Genomic DNA, 20,681 nt, shown 5'->3' on the forward strand with positions numbered 1-20,681 from the left:
GTATCACTGCAAAAACATCGAGGAGACACATAATAATATTGTATTATAACTTCAAACATTTTGTCCATGATGATATATTCAACATTAAACCTGACATGGAGGAAATACAGCGAATGTGAAACCTCAACAAGTGATGTAAACAGTTTATTAATAATAATAATAATAATGGTTTTTAAATTAACCAGTAAGCCAGCTGATGACTACAACTAGGCTTACAGCTTGCAGCTCTTTCCACCATTTATCTGCCACTATGATTTTGGCGTCAGATTCATTGATAAAATCTGGAGTTTTTCAGCTGGTTAATCTGCCTCAGTGAAAAAGAAGGGGAAACATTAATACAGGAGAGACATGTCGGATCCATGTTAGTTGCCTTGTAAGTGACTCATTTCTCTGTGAAGCCCCAGGTTTACTGTGGCAGTTGGTTTGTGGTCATTTAACTTTACTTTTGGGACTATGCCACACACAAGCACAATATCCAGTAGCCTTAAAAGTGACCCAGCATTATTGTCCTAGTCCATTTATTCTTGAAATGCTGTCTCCTGTTTCAGTTGATATCTCTTTCTCTCTGTTAAATAAACTAATAAAAGGAAATTAAATACACCACATCACCCGTGTAATTCTGACAGGCCTTGCAGAGTCCCAAACAGCCTGCGTTACAAACTGTACATTTATGCAGAATTTAAAGGATGTGGGAGATGTAGGACTTTGTTTTTTGGAGCTTGACCCATGCAAGGCACTAATAAGATAACGCAGCCTCTGATGCAAGTTTACTAAACAGTAAAGCTGAATCACCGGAGTGGTCCTTTAAGACCTTCAGCTGACACTGTGCTTCTGTGATGCACATTCTCAAATTGATCTTTTTTTTAAACAAATTACCACACTGTAAATCTGGGGTCACGCACAGAGTGGGAAAAGAGTGTTGATCGAATAAATAAGTAAATATGGCAAGTGGACAATTAGCTGTGGGGGCTATTGTTCCATATTACAAATGATAGACACAAACCATTACACATAACAAATGTGTATCCTGGAGAAAATGCTTGAGATATATATATATATATATATATATATATATATATATATATATATATATATATATATATTTTTTTTTTTTGCTATCTGAACTGTTTCAGACTCGAGGGAAGTATGTGAATTTATATTATCCAGTTTATAACGATGGGAGAAAAACCAAAGCGCCTGTATAAATCAAATCAGGAAACCATCATTATTGTGGCACATTAAATTACAGCAATAAAGAAGGCATTTTGATGTCTGAAACGAACATCAGTGTCACTTTGTTTTATCTCATAAATTGTGAATGAACAAATCCTACAGTAACGACCCTCTCTGGCCATTGCTGAAATATTCTGTGACCATAGCTCAGGAGCCAAGGAGACACTGAATACCAAAAGTGCTATTTGTTGTATTCTTCAAATCAGCAGGTTGTATACCATGCGCTATGATTATTTTTCTCTCTTCTCGGTATTAGCTCGATTCACCGCCAGAAGCTCTAGCTTTCACTAACTTGTTAAATGGAGTGCCAGTCATCTTTACATCATCACCAACACACAAAAAACAAAACGAAACAAAAACTGTGCATGTTTAAAACACATAAACAGTAACAGAGCTGCTGTCACATATAAGACTGTCACATAGAGTGTGGTCCTACTTTACAAGTGATAAGAAGAAAGGGATGGGTAATAAGATGAGGTGAACATGAATACATATTTCCATTGAAGACCATAAAAGCGCACTATCCAAACTGCCATCAGTGACTGGTCAAAATGCTCTGAAGGCCACCAGCCGGAAGCAGTTCAAGGTAGTTTGCCTCAAGCGGTCTCTTTCAGTTGGAGTAATCAAGGGCCAAAGGCTTGATTCAGTAAGCAGAATCACTGTGGCCATTACGTAAACTCTGAGCCGAGACAGGAAGTGCTTTCATGAAAACAAAGTTGTCGAGTCAGTTAGCAAAATCAAATCTTCTGGAAGGGCAAACTGTGGAAGACGCTAACCAAAAGTCTGAATATTCCCTTTTGTTTCTCTTAATTTGAACCAGAACTTTAAATTCCCAAATCCATATCACAGATTTACCTGCTGATCCTAACACTGTATGTTAATAAAATGTCTATTAAGTGATATGTTCAAACCTGAGATACCATTACGTTACAGTGTTTCTTTAAAACACCCTTAAAAACCGAGTTAATTCCATCCCCTTACTCGTATTTCCTTGTTTGTTAGCGTGACATGATATCATTGGAGCCACTAGTATCTAATAACATTTAGAATGGAGTACCGTAGATATGCACTAATTCTAACAATGATAAGAACGGTAGATGGATAGTTACACAGTAAACGTAACTGACTTTTTTTCCCCTTAAAACATCATCTGTCTCTCGATGAAATTTATTTTGCACACACAATGCATTCATTTTTTTTGGTTTTTTTTGTTGGCCCATCAAGCCTTAAGTTATGTCGTGTGTCTATGATATGAAAGGGTAAAAGTTTAAATTCTGAAGGAAAAATTGAGATAAAACTGCAAAATGTAAAGTCATCCAAGCTGAAAGTACATATGTGTGCAAGACCTATTAAACCTGCTACTTACATGCCCTTCCTGCTTAAAAAAAAACAAAGAGCATGTTAGCCAGTTGTCAGTTAAAATTTAAGAAACTTTTGTCCAGACTGAGACCTAAACTTGCACAAAACTCATTAGTCTTCATGTAATGACTAAGAGGCTGGACTAGATCAGCACAGACAGGCTGATTTCTCTTTGCTGCGGTGTGAATATGACTAAAAGATGGATTTAAAAAAAGGAAAAGGAAAAGGGAAGATCTCGGGTGAAAATGTGTAGAGGCAACTCCAAATTAGTTGGATTCTCAACACCCATGAAGCACACCTTCATTATAAAGGGATCCATAAATAAGACAGAATAATAAATAAAACACAACAAAAACACAACAGAAAAGGCAACACTGCTGGTTATCAGTCTCCTTGCTCTTTTTTCCTTCTCTATCCGATTTTTCCTCTTTGTAGCTGGTGCTTGTGATTGGACAGGAGACAGTACTTTCTCCTTATGTCTCCCACTTGACCAGCCTACCTTTGACTCTCCCTATTTCCTTCTTTCTTCCTCTCTTGCTCTCTAACTCTAGAACTCAGCAAACTCCTTGGCACATTTCTCAGTGAAGGAGACGCGAATCTCCTCCTCCTCGTAGTCGTCGAAGTTGCTGGTGTCGCCTGGTCCTTTGAACTTGGGGATGAAGGGAGCTTCCACCTAAAGTCACATAAAGGAAACTATTATAAAACAAACTGAAGGGAAGAAAAGTCTCACATGCCACACAGTACACTCACCAAAACATACCTTTTTCTGGTAAATGGCAATCCAGTCAGTTGTTGCAAACCACTTGTGTCCCTTGATATCATTGACCCCATTTTTGAGGTTTCCATAACGTTTTGTGAGATCCACCTTAAAATAACACAAACATATTTTTCTCACGGTCACGTTAAAGAAAAAATAAATGTAACCTAAACGTCTGAATGCCTGCGGTATTTGCTCTCACCTGTAACAGGTTCCTTAGGAGGTCTTTCAGGTCTGAACTGAAGTGAGACGGGAAACGAACCTAAGAGCAGAGCACAAAATGAGGATTGAACCAGTGATCACTTCATGTAGTGATGAGATTCAGGCTCTCGGGTTCGTTATCTTCTGTAGTGAAGCACTGGTAGATTCTTATAATACAATGACATGGCTCTATGTAGTTCTGGGAAAAACTAAGTACATCATATGAATCAGTAGCTTGTAGAAGAACCTTTTCCAGCAATAACTTCCAGTAATTGTCTTGAGAGACTTCCCAGACTTCTCACATTGTTGTGGAGGATTTTTAGCCCACTCTTCTTTACAATGGTTGCTTCGGTTCATTGAAGCTTGCTGGCGTGCATTTGTGCACAGCTCTCGAGTTCCAGCTACAGTAATTCAATCAGGTTTAAGTATGGACTTTGACTAGGCCGTTGAACCTTCTGTTTTAGATTTGCTCGTGTGTGTGAGATGACTTTCTCGTTGGTCAACCAAGCTTCCTTTGTCGGAAAAATGGTGTCACATTTGACTCTACAGGGAGTGCAAAATTATTAGGCAAATGAGTTTTTTGTCCACATCATCCTCTTCATGCATGTTGTCCTACTCCAAGCTGTATAGGCTCGAAAGCCTACTACCAATTAAGCATATTAGGTGATGTGCATCTCTGTAATGAGAAGGGGTGTGGTCTAATGACATCAACACCCTATATCAGGTGTTATTATTAGGCAACGTCCTTTCCTTTGGCAAAATGGGTCAAAAGAAGGACTTGACAGGCTCAGAAAAGTCAAAAATAGTGAGATATCTTGCAGAGGGATGCAGCAGTCTCAAAATTGCAAAGCTTCTGAAGCGTGATCATCGAACAATCAAGCGTTTCATTCAAAATAGTCAACAGGGTCGCAAGAAGCGTGTGGAAAAACCAAGGCGCAAAATAACTGCCCATGAACTGAGAAAAGTCAAGCGTGCAGCTGCCAAGATGCCACTTGCCACCAGTTTGGCCATATTTCAGAGCTGCAACATCACTGGAGTGCCCAAAAGCACAAGGTGTGCAATACTCAGAGACATGGCCAAGGTAAGAAAGGCTGAAAGACGACCACCACTGAACAAGACACACAAGCTGAAACGTCAAGACTGGGCCAAGAAATATCTCAAGACTGATTTTTCTAAGGTTTTATGGACTGATGAAATGAGAGTGAGTCTTGATGGGCCAGATGGATGGGCCCGTGGCTGGATTGGTAAAGGGCAGAGAGCTCCAGTCCGACTCAGACGCCAGCGAGGTGGAGTACTGGTTTGGGCTGGTATCATCAAAGATGAGCTTGTGGGGCCTTTTCGGGTTGAGGATGGAGTCAAGCTCAACTCCCAGTCCTACTGCCAGTTCCTGGAAGACACCTTCTTCAAGCAGTGGTACAGGAAGAAGTCTGCATCCTTCAAGAAAAACATGATTTTCATGCAGGACAATGCTCCATCACACGCGTCCAAGTACTTCACAGCGTGGCTGGCAAGAAAGGGTATAAAAGAAGAAAAACTAATGACATGGCCACCTTGTTCACCTGATCTGAACCCCATTGAGAACCTGTGGTCCATCATCAAATGTGAGATTTACAAGGAGGGAAAACAGTACACCTCTCTGAACAGTGTCTGGGAGGCTGTGGTTGCTGCTGCACGCAATGTTGATGGTGAACAGATCAAAACACTGACGGAATCCATGGATGGCAGGCTTTTGAGTGTCCTTGCAAAGAAAGGTGGCTATATTGGTCACTGATTTGTTTTTGTTTTGTTTTTGAATGTCAGAAATGTATATTTGTGAATGTGGAGATGTTATATTGGTTTCACTGGTAAAAATAAATAAACATAACTTCAATCATTGTCTGATGTCATAACTTATCTTCTAATATTCTCTTTTTTGACACTATACCACAGATGATGGAGAATTTTGAGGCGTATTTTTGTTTTCTTTGTTTTTATTGCCATGCGTTTCTTATCTGGGTTTGACAGATCATGTGGTCCATGTCCTCCACCTAATTTCTTCTTTTTCCTGTAGTTTGTCTTTTTCATATCAACTGATCCACAGTGACTAGCTCAGGCTAAACATTATTCAGCACCCGAGTTATGTTTCACCCCGAAGCAGCTGATTAAGAATGAGGCTGATTTATTAACATATACATGGTGGTAAGAAAAATTGGTCAGTGTGCACCTGTCATAAATTTGACATTGATTTTCCTCATTTCTTTTGCAGTATACCAATGTTTCCATGCACATATTAGTAAATGAGGGTCCCAGAAGTCTTATTCAGATGCAGTTTTGCAAACCTAAGCTGTGCTGCTTTGTTCTTTTTAGAAAGAAGTGGCTTTCTCTGGCAACTCTTCCAAAAAGTCATACTTGCTCAGTCTTTTTCTATTTTTAATCTCATGAATTTGAATTTTTAAGATGTTAACTTAAACCTGTAGAGTCTGAGATGTAGCTTGTTGGTTCTTTGCAATCTCTCTGACCATTGGACAGTCTGACCTTGGTGGGAAATTGCTGGGAAGGCTCAGAGTGCTCTCACCACCCAGTTTCAAATATTTTTTCCACGTTTGGGCTACATCCACACATACACAGGTACTTTTTTTTAAATCCAAGTTGATTTCCATCCACATTTAAATGCAAAAAAAATCTTAGACACTGTCAATTTCATGCTAAAGCAACAGATGGTGATATAACCCAACCATGAAGAAATGTTGGCCAATAAAAAGCTCACAAACAATAACAAGGCACACAGTCTGACATAAAAAAAGATGGGGAGAGATAAAGGTGGACAGCTTTCATGTTGCGAGAGAAAAACCTAAATGTTCCTTGTCCACACATAAATGCAGATATATAGATTTAAAAAATTTTCACCCTCAAAGGTATTTTTCAAAAGCTGTTTTCAGTGGTTCAAACTACCACACAGTTAAGTTAAGTTAAGTTAAGTTTACTAAAATACTCATATACAAGCGAACATAACTTTGGATCTGCATGATGTCAAAAGATAGCAGATAGTCTCAGTATGGTTACCTCAGGTACAGTGAACATGATGCTATTCAAATTCTTTGTGTGAGGTGGACAGCCAGTCAGAGGAAAGATGAATTAAAGAGAGGGTGGCTTCAAAGGAGGCAGAGCCAAAATAGCTTAGTTCAGACAGTGGATGAACTGAGGTGCTGTATCAATGGTTGTTATAAAATACATAAGGATTATTTTGGAATCTGAATCATGCAACACAACTCTATTAAAGTCCAAATATAAAATTATGGAACTGGAAACGATCACAATACTCCCCTTATAAATATACAAGAAATAAATAAAGGAAATATGCTCCTCTTACATCCTCCCTGATCAGATTTATTATGCTGGATCAAGGCTCTAACTGCCAGGTTCTCTAATATGATGGCGTAAAAAATTGCTGCTTTTTACACATCTGGAAACAACAATGTGGGTGGAACAAATACAATGCAAACCACAGAGTATTTTCAGAGACCAACAAAGGAAAAACATGGCTGAACAGATCAAAACAGATGCTTCTACTTGGTCCGTGTTTCTATGGTAAAAACACATTTTTTGAAACTACACCATACCCACTCTACCACAAAAAAAAAGAAAAAAGAAAAAAACATTGCCCAAAACTCTTTCAGGATTAACCTAAAACTGAAATTTAAATACAAAGTAAACTAAAATACATTTTTACAACAAAAAAACAACCTAATATCACATCATGAGTCATGTTCTCTTGTGTAAAGCATTAAATATTAGCACAAAATGCTAATCAGACAGTCAAACTCACCTTCCCTGAAACAATCTTTTCATAGATCTGAATGGGCTGATCAGCAAAGAAAGGCGGGTACCCTGCTGCCATCTCGTAGACGAGTACACCCAATGCCCACCAGTCTACTGCTTTGTTATACCCCTGGTGGATGTAGCGGGGGGCATGACAAGGATGGAGTAACGGAAGAAGAAAGAAAAAACATTAAGTTAATTTAAGATAAAATATAAAATGATGCAGTAAATGTATATTTCATCATATGTCTGTAATGAATTGTGTACACGGGTAATATCAACAAATGCACCAATTCCCCAGACAAAAAAAAAAACCCCACAGAAAATAAATGATGAACTATCTCGATAGTCTGTTATTTACAGTAAAATTACAAATCAATAAAGTGGCTTGTTTTATTCCACATAATTAATTGTCAACTCAGTATCTCCAGATTATAAAGTGTTATATAAAGCTGCACACAGTAAGGATGCATTCACAGCCTGTTAGCCTTAGTTACTGGACAGCTTGTGTCTACACGTGTCTGTATCATAGTTAGTACACATGGTTGGAGTACTTGGACCAAACCTTTAAAAGGTTCTGCATGATGACAAAGACACCAAGAGTGGTCATCTCAGATACTCAGCTTTTGCCTGAGCACATAAGCCCCACCCACCTGCTATTCAAATCATTCATTTGTGAGTTGACTTAAAGCGAGGGTGGCCTCAAAGGGAGAAGAGTGAAAACTTGTTTCAGTCACAGTGGAGGAACTGAGGGGCTGCACCAAGTCCCAGAATAAGACAAATGATTACCTCGAACTGTGAATCATGCAAAACTACAATAATAAAATCCCCAAAAAATAAAAATACAGAGCATGAAATAAAGAGAATAGCTCCATTTTAATAATGATATGTCAGTTTTCGATAATGATATGTTCACTTCTTGTTGTGAGGAGTATCTTGGGATGCCTTTGAGACAAAAAGCTTGTCTGTTAAGACTAAATTTGGTGACTTGTGGTACATTTTATTATATACACTGGATTTAATAATTGCTTTAATGACTTTTCCTGTCTGATTGTAAACATATATTTGTAAGTCATTCAGTCATTTAGCAGAAACCTCACTTACATTATAGTTTGGATTTATTGGAATTAAAAGTTTAGCCACATTATTTTGTATTGTTTATAATATTGGGCACTACCATTCAACACCATTTGGATGAACTACTTTATATAATTATTTGTGTAACATTTAAAAGTTGCTTATTTAAAGCCTCCACCCATCTCTGACAGCAATTTTTGATCCTACCTTCAACTGTTGGGAAAAAAAATGAGGAATGTGAATGTGGCAGTCTTCCAGTGACCTGAGCTACAGAGAGCACAGTGAAAATACTCTCCCATCATTTTGGTGTTTAAGAAAGAGAAACTTGAACCTGCTTGTCACTCACAGAGTCTATAGATCACAACCCACCAGGGTTACAAAGCCCATAAATGTCTATATATATACAAACTGCAGCACTTCAAATGTTCTTTTAATACTTATTGCACAATTTTAAAGTTGCTGGCACGTAAGCTTCCCAAAGCCTGGCACCTAATGAGGATGCTGCCAGTCTGTGCAAACAACAATATTCTTAATGAGTTTTGTCATCAGTGTTTTGCTAACATATGTCAAACACTGAAGAGACCTGTGTGTTCTCTACTCAGGTGTACACATCTTCTCATCTGTGTGCACACACATTCATAGAGCATCTGGGGTGGGACTGATACAGACAGATGGGCATGTTTTTGTGTCACAATGCTCCCAGTATCTTAAAGCGTATATGCACATGTAGAGTGAACCGCAATTTGCTTGTCAAAAGTACTGCTAAAACATGTCCTGCTAGGATTATTTATATGACTGTATATTACTGCAGATTATTCGTGTGATCAGCTTTAAATTCACAGGGGTGTAACGCTGGTATTATAGTTTGCAAGTAAGCAAAGTAAGCTATTGGACCTTCACATATTATCACATGATTTTTAGGACTTGTCCTGAAAGAAAAACCAACAGTTATGCATTTGTCTTCCAGTTGGACTCCAAGCAAACTGTAAAAATGTATAATAGAAACAATCTTTCCTATGAGGTACCTACAGCTATCCACAAGTGAATATAATCCTAGCCTTAAAAAACGAAGAAGCCTCTACCCCAAGCTTAAAGTTAGTTCAGCTGGCTGCCAAGCGCACCTTGCTGAGAATGATCTCTGGAGCCAGATATTCTGGGGTGCCACACAGTGTCCAGGTCCGGCCCTTCACACGTTTGGCAAAGCCAAAATCTGTAACCTAAGAGGGGACAAAGAACAATGACAACGACAGTGAGTAAAAAAAAAAGAATAAAAAAAAAAAAAAGAAAAAAAAAAGAAAAAAAGAAAATTCAAATAGGCTAAGTAACACCACATGAAAGGCAGCAAGAAAGAGAGGCACTAAAAACAGCCGCATCAAGGGAAATTGTCACCAGCTGTTATGCAACAGTTCGCCACTAGAGGGTGGTACACCAGCACACAGAGACGATTCCAGAGTGAAGAACACCTTTGTAAGGTTAACGAATCTCACACTGAAAATAAATGTCCTCATATCTGTTGAGCTGTACGTGGCATAAAATATTCTAATTTTGAGCTCTAGAAAACTCTTACTGTGATGATAGTTTTAAAATATTTAAGTAAAAAGATGTTAGATAAATGGAATAAAACAGATGGATTAATGTGTGCTAAAAAAATTACTGTCAGTTGCAGACATAATAAATATGGAACACAAATTCATCAGCACGGTCTGTGAAGGATAAATAATTAACAGTAAGTTTGTTACCTGTATGTAGCCCTGTTGGTCTATGAGCAGGTTTTCAGGTTTCAGGTCTCTGTAGATCAGGTCCAAAGCATGGAGATACTCAAAGGTCAGAACGATTTGAGCAGCGTAAAACCGAGCGTGAGGCTCACTGCACATAAACACAACGAGACAAAAGGGGATCTGTTTGGTGATCGAATAGCAGAGATGACTTGAGTCTAGCATAGAGATGAGAAGAGCTGAAAATACTGCCGTAGGTTAGGAGACATGATAGAAGAAAGAATACTGAATGGGAATTAATACATGGAAAAGATGTAGGCAAGCAATACTCTACATTATACTATAATCTGAAATAGCATGACATTTGTTTGCTGCTTTGGGATAAGCCAGATCATCTTGCAACTTTGGATTAAGCTGTTAATTAAGTTATAATGTCATGTAACTCTAGACATGGATAGTATAATAATTCTTCTGGGGAAAAAAGGTTTTTAAATCTTATATTGCGACACAGTATCCAAACTTTTCTAGAGTTGTTGTGCTTTGTGCCTATGTAGAATACAAGATAACAGAAATGCTTTCAAAGTCCACTGTTTACTCTTGTAGCAATCCACAAAATGCTTCTGGATATAAACTTTATTCAAACACTGACCTAAATCTGCCAATTCTCCGTAGATGGGAAAACATCTCGCCACCTGGCACATACTCCATCACCATGTAGAGGTTAGTGTTGTCCTGCAGAAAGGAGGACGAAGGTTAGTGGCACTCACACAAACACACAAAAGCATGCCCATGTATGGATGCACTTCAGGTACACACATATACAGGAGTTAAAACTCAATTACGTGAGCTAAAAAAGAGAAGAGTAATTTCACCAGTTACCACATTGTTTAATCTAGCTGGTATTTTGCTAGTTAGCATTAACTGACTATTATTTATAGTATTGCCATATAAATAATAAAGTACTTTAACCCAGGAACATTACTGAAGGCCTGGTTTGTATATTGTGTGTTGTTTATATCACAGTTTTGCAAGATATAAGTAGTGTAACCGACTAACACAAATCACACTGCGTATGTTTTGTTCTTGTTGACTCTTCCTCCTGTGTGTAGGACAACACACGTGGACTGGAATATTCTGTTAATAGGTTTATTTAAGGTGTCTAGGATAGTCAATCCCTGGCTTTCCAGGTGCATCTAAACAGCTTAACCTGAATAAGGCATTAATTGGAGTATAGCCATCAGCAGGATTAGTCTGTGCACGTCCATGTCACACGCTCATGTGACATCTAAAGCCAACTTCACCATGTACTTACATACAACTCAACAGGACTGACAGTGGTGATGGAAGGGGTAGTAGACTGAAAGATTAATGCACTATAAATTATTTAATTTTAATCATTAAAACAATCAGAGTTGGTGCTCAATTTTCAAAAATATTACAAATAGGCTTCTCATCTGCTGGCCAAAGATACTTGTAAACACTTCCAAGAGGTCTTTAAAAACATGCAGACTTAATGTGACCACTTAGTTCATAGTTTGAATAAATAAAGCAAATTATTTTTTGAATTAACTAATTTGTGTGTGAGTAACCAAACCATCATCGGATCTGTAACAAATTTTAGCCATTTTCTGCTTATTATTGTTTCAGAATCATTTTAAGTACAGGTATGCATAACACATGTTAAATAAAGCACTGACCATTGCCAGCAGTGACCAAAGTAACAACTAGCAGTTGAAAATAGTATTTAGTGGCAAGTTAGTAACTTCAGGAGTTGGTTGAGACCAGCACAAAGATGGATATATATTAATCAGGCAGCTAAGAAACAGCTTCGAATGGATCATAACATTTGTCTGTGGCTTTTTAATGAATTAATATGCGAAACTTTGCTAAAGAGTTCTTTTATTGTTATTTTAATTGTGTGAGAAATTAAGCAGTCACTCGCTGTCATCAAACAACCACAGGCATGTGTGCTCTCACACACCTAAAATAATCCATACCTTGAATGAGTACTCTAACCGCACCAGAAAAGGGAAGCTGACAGCCTGAAGAATCCTCTTCTCATTTAGAGTGTGCTCTATCTGCTTGAGCTTGACCACCTGAAAGGCAGAGAGAGACAGAAAGAAGAAGGAGAGAGAGAGTGAGAGAGAGACATTTTACCCAGTAAGACAAGAGTGTGAAATTTAAGGCAAATATGAAACTAGCAATTTTCATTTAAATACATATCTGTTAAGACATCTCTCACAGGTTGAAGTAATATGCTGCCTATGGCCCAATCATCACAATATTTGAGCGTTTTTGCAATTGGAGGATTATAACATGGGTGTCTGTGGCACCATTACTGGAAAAAATGCTGTATTAAGTTACTGATAATGAAAACCGAACATTTCCTACTGCTGCATCTTCCCATTAAAACCATTTAACTTTTGAAAAATGAGCTTGCTTTTATTATGAAGTATCAGCTGGAAATGCATTGTGTTTGTTACTGTTATCATTCATTAAAAATGGATCAACAAAACAATATAACTGACATATTTCTTTGACAGCAGATCAGTTTGAGATACTGCAGAAAGTAATGGAACAAGAAGCAACAGCCAGAGTGAGCTGTAAGATGAAGCGCTGCAGGCAAAAGACTGCACACCTCCAACAAACTTCTTTCACTGTACCCTTCTGCTGACATTCAAAATCATATCTCAGCTGCTCACCAAATGATAAAAAGACTCTTACTTATTACATTACTTCTTTATGAAAAGACAGTAGTATTACTGTCTCCAAAATTGTGTAACTTTAACAAACAGACACTCCAGGTACAGCAAGACATCTGTGGCATTTACGAAAACAACCTGAAGTCCGTATTCTCAAGATTTTCCTCCATAATTAAGACTATAGGCCAGTGTGCTATTGTGCCATGTCTTTGAACTTTAAAATAACTATGAAACGTGTTGGGGTTTCATGGGAAATCAGCTTAGAGTTAGAAGTAGTTTAGATGAAAGGAGGTTGCAAGGCGGATAGTGCAAAATTTAACAGGAAACAAGAGTTTGTGGCAGATTTTTGGCTGGGAAGACTTATGAACATATTCTACATCACCAGTTACAACAAGGCTGCATCGGTAGGGTGGCAGCACCTGGTTAAAATAGTATTCTCTTTTAAACCTCACTTGGTATGCCACTTGGGCTTCTCTGGCGAGACCAATCACAGATACTCCACTTCCACCACTTCCATCTGTAACAGACCAATCACTTCAAGGACACAGGCTCGCCCGACCCCCTTTATAATAGGCCCTGGCCCCACACCAGGCATTCTTGCCTTTTTCCCTGTGAAGATCATTAGAGCTTAACCAGTGATCCTGGACCAAGGTTATCCACTTAACAGTTTACAGATCCAGTTGTGAAAGGTATTCCCTGAACGTTTCTGGTTTCAGGATTACTAACATAAATATTTTATTTAATTATATTTTAATTATGTCAGTATATTTTTCTAGTAAGCAGTCGTCGTGTTGTTGCAATTCTGCACCTTATCAAGTCAGCACCTTATCAAGTCAGCACATCAAGTGAGCTTGTGCTTGTATAGCTATTTGCTAGCTGTCCAAGCTGAAAATTGGTGCCTATGGGTGCCACTGCATTCTCTGGTAGTGGTAAATGGTAGTGGTAGCAAGGTTAGGGACGTTGCTTTTGCAACGTCCCTAACCCCTCTGAATCACTTATGTGGGTGTCAAACATGCAAAGGCGTCACATGGGCAGACAGAATCCTGGAGTCGCATTTGCAAGTGCCCAGGGCCGCAAAAGCCGATCCCTGTCTTTCTGACACTGCAGCGAAGCTGAGCAACATACCCAGCTCAGGTTGCACTTGCTGGGGGGATATGATCAAAGACCCCAAGGCTGAACTTACTCCTTTTTTAATCAGCTCCTCAACTCCAAGGAGGAAGAAGATGAGGATGAGTTAAAAAGTATCTTCTGATGATAATGATGACGATGAGGAGGATGTCATTTTCCCTCCTATCCAGGCATTGTGGCCATTTTCCATCTTCCCCATAAGGTCACGCTTATATATATATATGATATGCAAGCATGTAATAGCCAGTGTCCCAGGAGGTGTCCTCTCTGCAGATGGATATGAGATGTCATCTGAGTCCCAGTCACAATTTCTCTAAATATCTGGTAGCTATGTCTCACTGGAGTGACCCAAAATTGTTCATAACCAGTGTCCTCTTATGTATGGTGGTTATGAGGAAACAGATGCTTGATTGAAAGGTTAGAAGGCTGTTTTTGAGGGGAGGGCTGTCAGAGGTACCTGGCCCCAGAGACTCATATAAATTAGCAAGAGCTGATGGCAATTTTCTAAACTGAGGCACAAAGGCAAGTTTAGGCCTTCAGGGATTTTTTGGTATCTTGCCATAGTTCCTGTTTGCAGTCCCTTCCCTTGCCTTTGTGCCAAGGTTTAGGGAATCTAGCTTAGCTTTTCATTAGGGCTGTGACACTAGATGGTGGAGGCTATAGTGATGGCATGATTACCAGTGCAACCAGCATTCACCAGCATCCACATTCTACCAGAGAAATGGCTTCCTTGTGGGGCCTTGTTAAGGGTGTTTCTGTGGATTACATCTTTGTTATTGCTAGTTGGGCTTCCACACATTTTTTAATTTGTACTGTTCTGATGTAACTGCGTCCTCACTTGCATGCTCAGGCCTTAATGAGGCCTGCTAGCTGAACGTTGGGGTTGGTGTGAGGTGTCGGCCTTCGAGGTGCTATTGGCAGGAGAGCATGCAATTTGGGAGTGAGCTACATTTCCAATAGTGCGATACCAAGTAAAGCTTAAAAGGCAATGTTTGTTTACCAGGGTAACCCCAGTTCTCTGAAAACTGAGGGAGTTATTTCATCGCATTGCCCTATTTGCATGTGCAAAAATGGCTTGTGTGGGGCCAGAGGCTATTTTTAAAATGGTTTGGGGACCCTATGTCCTTGAAGTGATTTGGTCTGTCTTAGATAGATGCGATGGTAGTTTAGCTTCTGTGAAAGTATTGGGTTTACCCTGGGAGATGACCCTGTGGACCAAAAACTCCATCTAAATTGTTTACTAAAGTTAATTTTCAGTACAACAATATGGTGCTATGTATGCAGAGGCAATAAATAAATAAAAGTATAATGCCCACCTCCCTGAAACAAGTGCAACATAGACTTTTTTGTGAAAACAGCCATAGCAAAACAACACCATCGTGTTCATGTACATTCATTCTCTCACTCTCTCAGGCATGTGTTCTGTCAGTAGTACTTGCAGAAGACTGTAACTTCATGGATTACCTACCCTACTGATGTAAAAATTATTTTGCCAGTACTTTAGTACAGCATGACAGATAGATAGATATAGATATTCATTCTGATTTTGATCTTGCTAAAATCCCAATCTCAGTGTTTTATCAATAAGATGATAATTAAATGGTAAATGGTCTGTATTTGTATAGCACTTTACTTGGTCCTAAGGACCCCAAAGCGCTTTACACTATACACAATCATCCACCCATTCACACACACATTCACACACTTTAAGCCATAATATAATTATATTGTGGATTAATTATCATCTTATTCACAGATTAAGTCAAAGATTTATTTTAACTGAATATTAAAATTACTCTGGTGTTATCCACGTAAAGACAACCTCTGCTCTGTGACTGTAACTAATCCCTGCTTTCAGCACAAGTGGGTTCAGATAATAATTTCACCTGTATTTGAAGGGCCTTTAACAAAATGCATAAAAGAATAAAATCTTCCGAGTGCAGTATTCACATCAATTACATTTCTGTTTTCTGTGGGAAGACTAACTAAAAAATGGATGGGAGCGCATTTAAACACCCCAATCCCTCTGTGATTCTGGTGACCCCTGACCCAGACTGACCTTCTGCTTGTTGAGGATCTTCATCGCATAATGTTGTCCCGTTTCTCTGTGCTTCACCAGCATAACACGACCAAATGAGCCCGTGCCCAGGGTTTTCAACCTCTCAAACTGCTCCAGGCAAGCAGTGTTCTGAACAGACAAAACAAAAACAGTTAGCTGATTTTTGTGAAAATGGGATATTTAGGGTCATGTTGCTGGTAGCGAGTTTTTATTTTCAGCTACTCGTGTGCTCACATTTATCACTAATTCTTGTATTTTCATTGTATATATTCTTTGCACATGTCATAAACAAATATGCAATAGATAATATATATAAATTAATATATTTGGTATGTATGGTTTATAATTTCTTAATAGAAAGTAATACACATGTGCATACAGGATACAGTGTAAATTTGAAGAACAATAAAGAAAAAACTTTTACTCATGTTTGTGGTACCTGAACTGTTTCTCAGGCTCAGATGGTCCCAGAAACTTATTTATCATAAATAATTGATGTTTTCCTACATAGAATCAAATCATGCTTAACACTCATATATTTTTAGATACTGTCATAGACGGTTTTGCATACATATGTGATAAATATTGGTTTAGGCTTAGATATTCAGCTTTATCTCAAAAGTCAAAACAAAAATATTGCCTTCACTGCAATTTTTATACCCAGTGCCATAGTTTGAGCTGCTCAAGTGTAATTGGATCATTGCTACATAACCCGTTTCACTGACAGCTGTGGGTTGTTTCTTCATTACTTCTTCCGAAGTAGAATAAAAAATAAAAACGTTTTGAAGATGATTTCAAGTGTGGTACATGCATTTGGGAGCTATGAACCCACAACATGTGTTTGAAAGAGCTCTCATTTCAAGTGAAACAAGCTATCCTTGAGATCCATTTAAAAAAAATGCAGTACTGGTGAGCTTTGCTCAGTATTACAGTATTGCAATGGGCCCTTTTATCATTGTGTTAATTTGTTCATTTGACAATCTGAAAATAATAAATAAAACTGAATAAAAATTCAGTATATTTTTTAACCCCAAATTCATAATTTAGCTTCAATAAGCTTAAATAAATACAAAAAAAAATAAGCCAGTGTCCCAAAACATACGGAGAAAATTATATACAGTATAAATTAAAACAATGTTGATACAGATTTATGTATATTTAATGGTTTAATTAATGTCTATGAAGAATATTAGGTGATCTAAAACAAGTGAATTAAAAAAAAACAACAACAACACACACACACACACACACACACACACACACACACACACACACACACAGCTTTAGGGTTGATACAGTTGACATTGCCCTGGGGATATTTTCTAACTTTCTTACTCATACTGCATACAATATGAAATATGTATACTGAATATAAATTTGCAGCATTAAATATTACAAAACATATGGAGTTGTTTTATGTCACAGTTTACTTGAAACAGTAACTTGCATTTTAAAAACAGTCAGACAGTAGCATCATCACTAACCAATAGCCAATAAATAATAAAACTGATGCTATTTACAAACAAATGTATTTATACCGCCATCTGTATATATTAAAATTATAATTTTCAGTGATTTGCATAAAGTGATAGCTGGTAATACTGAACAAATAAACAATAAAGACATGAAACAAGTGAAATTTCAGTAGCTATGATTGGCATTTTCAAAAACAGCAGCCCACACAGAAGTAATGTATATATTTCTTTGGCCATACAGAATTGGGAGTGAAAATTCTGTTTTTCTAACATGCAAACAAAGTTAGGATTAAAGTACAAACAATAAATCCTGTGTATCATACTTCTGAAGCTTAGTGGGCAGACTTAGTACACACACTAACCTGTGCAGGATTCTCCCACTTTTTGAGGAAGTCCTCTTTGGCTTTAGCAAGGAATTCCTTGACTGTGGAAAAAACACACACCAGTGTTTACATAAGAAAGGCTTTAGTGGGGCATCTGTGTGTATACAGAAAGTGAAAAAACATCAAAATAAAGAAACAGAACACCTACTTTATTGTCTGAAGTCAACAGCACAGAGTCTGACTAAAAATTGTTAATTAAATCAAATTTTATTCATATCCATCGTAAAACCACCTGCTCATAACTATTACTCACAAAGACCCAGTGGCTACATGGATGATTTGTCAGTGTGTAGAAAGTTTTGAGACGTAAACTGATCGTCTTATCTGTCTGTAAGGTAATTCAGGCTGTTGGGATTTTTCTAAATGTACAGCAATTAGTCCAGATGGCTGATAGTCTGAAAACTACATGCAGAATATTCTCAAGTGCAAAAAAAATACCTGAACTTGAAATCTCATGAACAAGTATACTCATTTAAAAGCTTAAATCCCAGGACACATTTCAAAACACTTGTTGACCTACCGGTATTAACTATCAACACTTTCCCTTCTCACCTTCACTAAAAGTGTCAGCTGCTCAGTGACCGGTATGCATTTATACCAAGTAGCTATGTCATATACTTAGATGTCTTGATTTAAATGTCAAGCATTTAAGCCTTTTGGAATAACTGTTTCTTTGATTTTCTTAAAAAGAAATCCATCACAGTATTCAGATTTACTCCAGTTTGTGACACATACATAACTAAATAAACCTTTACATATCATTTCCTAGTAAATTGCTATTTCAAAAATGATGAATTTAAAAACAAACACAAAAGTATAACCCCAGACATGAGCACACTCATCCTTCTATATTTGGACTTACAGTACAGCAGACAATCAGACTAACTCAGTGTCAATCTGCAAACCTTAAGGGGGTTCACCAAACAAAATAGCCCCCACACTTTCAGCAGCATCTCTTTCCAGAGACAACAGGCACTGTGCGTTTGGGAAATATCTGACACATAGCTTGTTGTGATCTCGCCAAGATTTGAGTACAAGAGGATGTGAAGTTGCCAAGATTCTTGCAGCTTACAATAGCTGTTGGTTGTTTTGCACCTCGTGAAGTGATTTGGCTATGGAAACGGCACCACCACCTGCTTTATTATAAAGCAGCATCAACTGAATCCAAAGAAAAAGCTCTGTTCAAAGCGGAATACTACTACCGAGCACCTATTCATCTGTCTCTATATTATGAGGTTAGTTAATTGAAATGTAGCTGCCTAATTTGGGTTCTTGAAAGCTATTCTGACACAGGCTTATTTAAGGACTGAGCAGGATGAGTGGATCTTTTTAAATCAGACAGCAGAAATAGGCCGCTGCATGGAATGTTAACTGAAGCTAACATAGCCGCTGTGTCACACCGTCTCTGGTGATTTCGTGAGTCTGGAACAGAGCAATGTGTTATGTGTAGCGTACAGGCGACGGTACCCACCGCTTTCCATCTCGCTGCCCTTCCTGGCCGTGGGCGCGTTGCCCATGATGACAACCTGTCAACGGGCGATCCGTGGCTTTTTGGCCGCCCTGCAGCCTTCTCAAGCCGATCTAATCTCGATTAGGTCTGTTCGGTATTTTCTAAATCCAAAAGCACCAAGCGTTAACTCCGAGGTCTTGGTCTTTAATAGCCTGGCAGCTGCTGATGCGGTGCCAGGGCGAGACGAGATGGTAAAGCGGGCTCACTCACTCCTCAGTCATCAGCAACCGGCAATTGATATACAGTTCAAATCCACGGGGAGGATACCTTTGAGGTATCTCGGTCGTTGGGGCTTCACTGGACCGTAAGGCCGAGCTCGGCGCAGATGGCCTGAACACGGAGGATCCAGTCTTCGCCTGTCCCTCCTTGCAGCCCCCGCCGAACGAGCCCCCCCGGCTCCCCACCTCTCCCCAGCCTAAAGAAAAACGACACCAGAGGCGGGGACGCGATATTCTCAGCCCAAGAGCCGCCACTTTTTGTTACCAAACCCAGCTTTTAAAAATTAAACCTCGGCGGGGTCCGACGACGACGGGAATTCACCCAAATCAACATTGGCCCCCCGTAGCCTCGGAGACGAGCGAGATGACGGAACTACAGTCGACTGAACGTCCCGCCTACTAGCCAGAACCGGTTTTTGATTGACAGCTGCAACCAGCCCGCGGATTGGCAACCTATGTATGCCGGTATCCCACGGAAGGCACTGATTGGCTCTTCGCAATCCATCAAGAGCAGCACCATCCTACCGCCCTACACAAAGCGAGTGAGGGGAACGTCACCGATTATTTTCCTCCCGACGACATACCCGCCCACTTTTCCTGGTTTCCGTCCTCCATTGGCTAGATGAGGGCGAACCGTGGGAATCTCGGCGAATGTGAAGATGTCCATTGGCTCTGAGTAACGATTGGCAGGTAGAAAAAAAACCCCTCTTCAGCCCCCCACTCCCACCGCCACCAAGCGACTGATACACGTTTGGCCAAGTGACGTCAACCGCGAGCTATTTTTAGAAATGTTGGTCAGAATTTAACGCACGCGCGGCGCGGTCGGGCTGGCAGGACTTCTAAACATTTCGCAGACCGTCGTGCGTTAAATGATGAGTGTATTTAGTGAGAAATAATATTAGGAAACAAGACGGTCTTTCTAAACACTCAGAGAGATACCGTCTCTCCGAATATTTTACAGTCACCGAAACCCTCCAACAGCCTCCTTCAACACAGCACATCCACCCCAGCACCTAGAACACCTGCAGGCTTAGCCTAGCATATGACCGAGAGTCCTTTTATGAAC

The 20,681-nt window shown here is 39.1% G+C and overlaps 1 protein-coding gene across 1 annotated transcript; it reads right to left on the minus strand.

The window, feature by feature from the left end:
• Nucleotides 1–1,115: 1,115 nt before the first annotated feature.
• On the minus strand, nucleotides 1,116–20,103 carry prkacab (protein kinase, cAMP-dependent, catalytic, alpha, genome duplicate b). The gene is made up of 11 exons (XM_086296488.1): nucleotides 19,359–20,103; nucleotides 17,867–17,928; nucleotides 16,030–16,158; nucleotides 12,138–12,236; nucleotides 10,790–10,872; nucleotides 10,165–10,291; nucleotides 9,547–9,642; nucleotides 7,356–7,478; nucleotides 3,552–3,611; nucleotides 3,353–3,457; nucleotides 1,116–3,265 (listed from the first exon to the last, which is right to left on the minus strand). Exons 1-11 carry the CDS (start codon nucleotides 19,402–19,404, stop codon nucleotides 3,140–3,142), a joined length of 1,056 nt encoding a protein of 351 aa, XP_086152614.1. The 5' UTR covers nucleotides 19,405–20,103; the 3' UTR covers nucleotides 1,116–3,139.
• Between the last annotated feature and the right edge of the window lie 578 nt (nucleotides 20,104–20,681).

This window comes from Aulonocara sp. 'chitande type north' Nkhata Bay, linkage group LG6 (assembly GCF_057382095.1).
Source record: "Aulonocara sp. 'chitande type north' Nkhata Bay isolate Kocher_YH1m ecotype deep benthic linkage group LG6, A_spYH_male_GT1.1, whole genome shotgun sequence".
Classification (NCBI taxonomy): Eukaryota; Metazoa; Chordata; class Actinopteri; order Cichliformes; family Cichlidae; genus Aulonocara; species Aulonocara sp. 'chitande type north' Nkhata Bay.

Excerpts from the sequence above, each read along its gene's own strand:
- prkacab (XM_086296488.1), bottom strand. The coding sequence starts at position 19,404 with ATGGGCAACGCGCCCACGGCCAGGAAGGGCAGCGAGATGGAAAGCG. Across the intron at positions 16,159-17,866 it reads AGTGGGAGAATCCTGCACAG|AACACTGCTTGCCTGGAGCA; the intron begins GTTAGTGTGTGT and ends TTGTCTGTTCAG. Across the intron at positions 3,266-3,352 it reads TTGCCATTTACCAGAAAAAG|GTGGAAGCTCCCTTCATCCC; the intron begins GTATGTTTTGGT and ends ATGTGACTTTAG.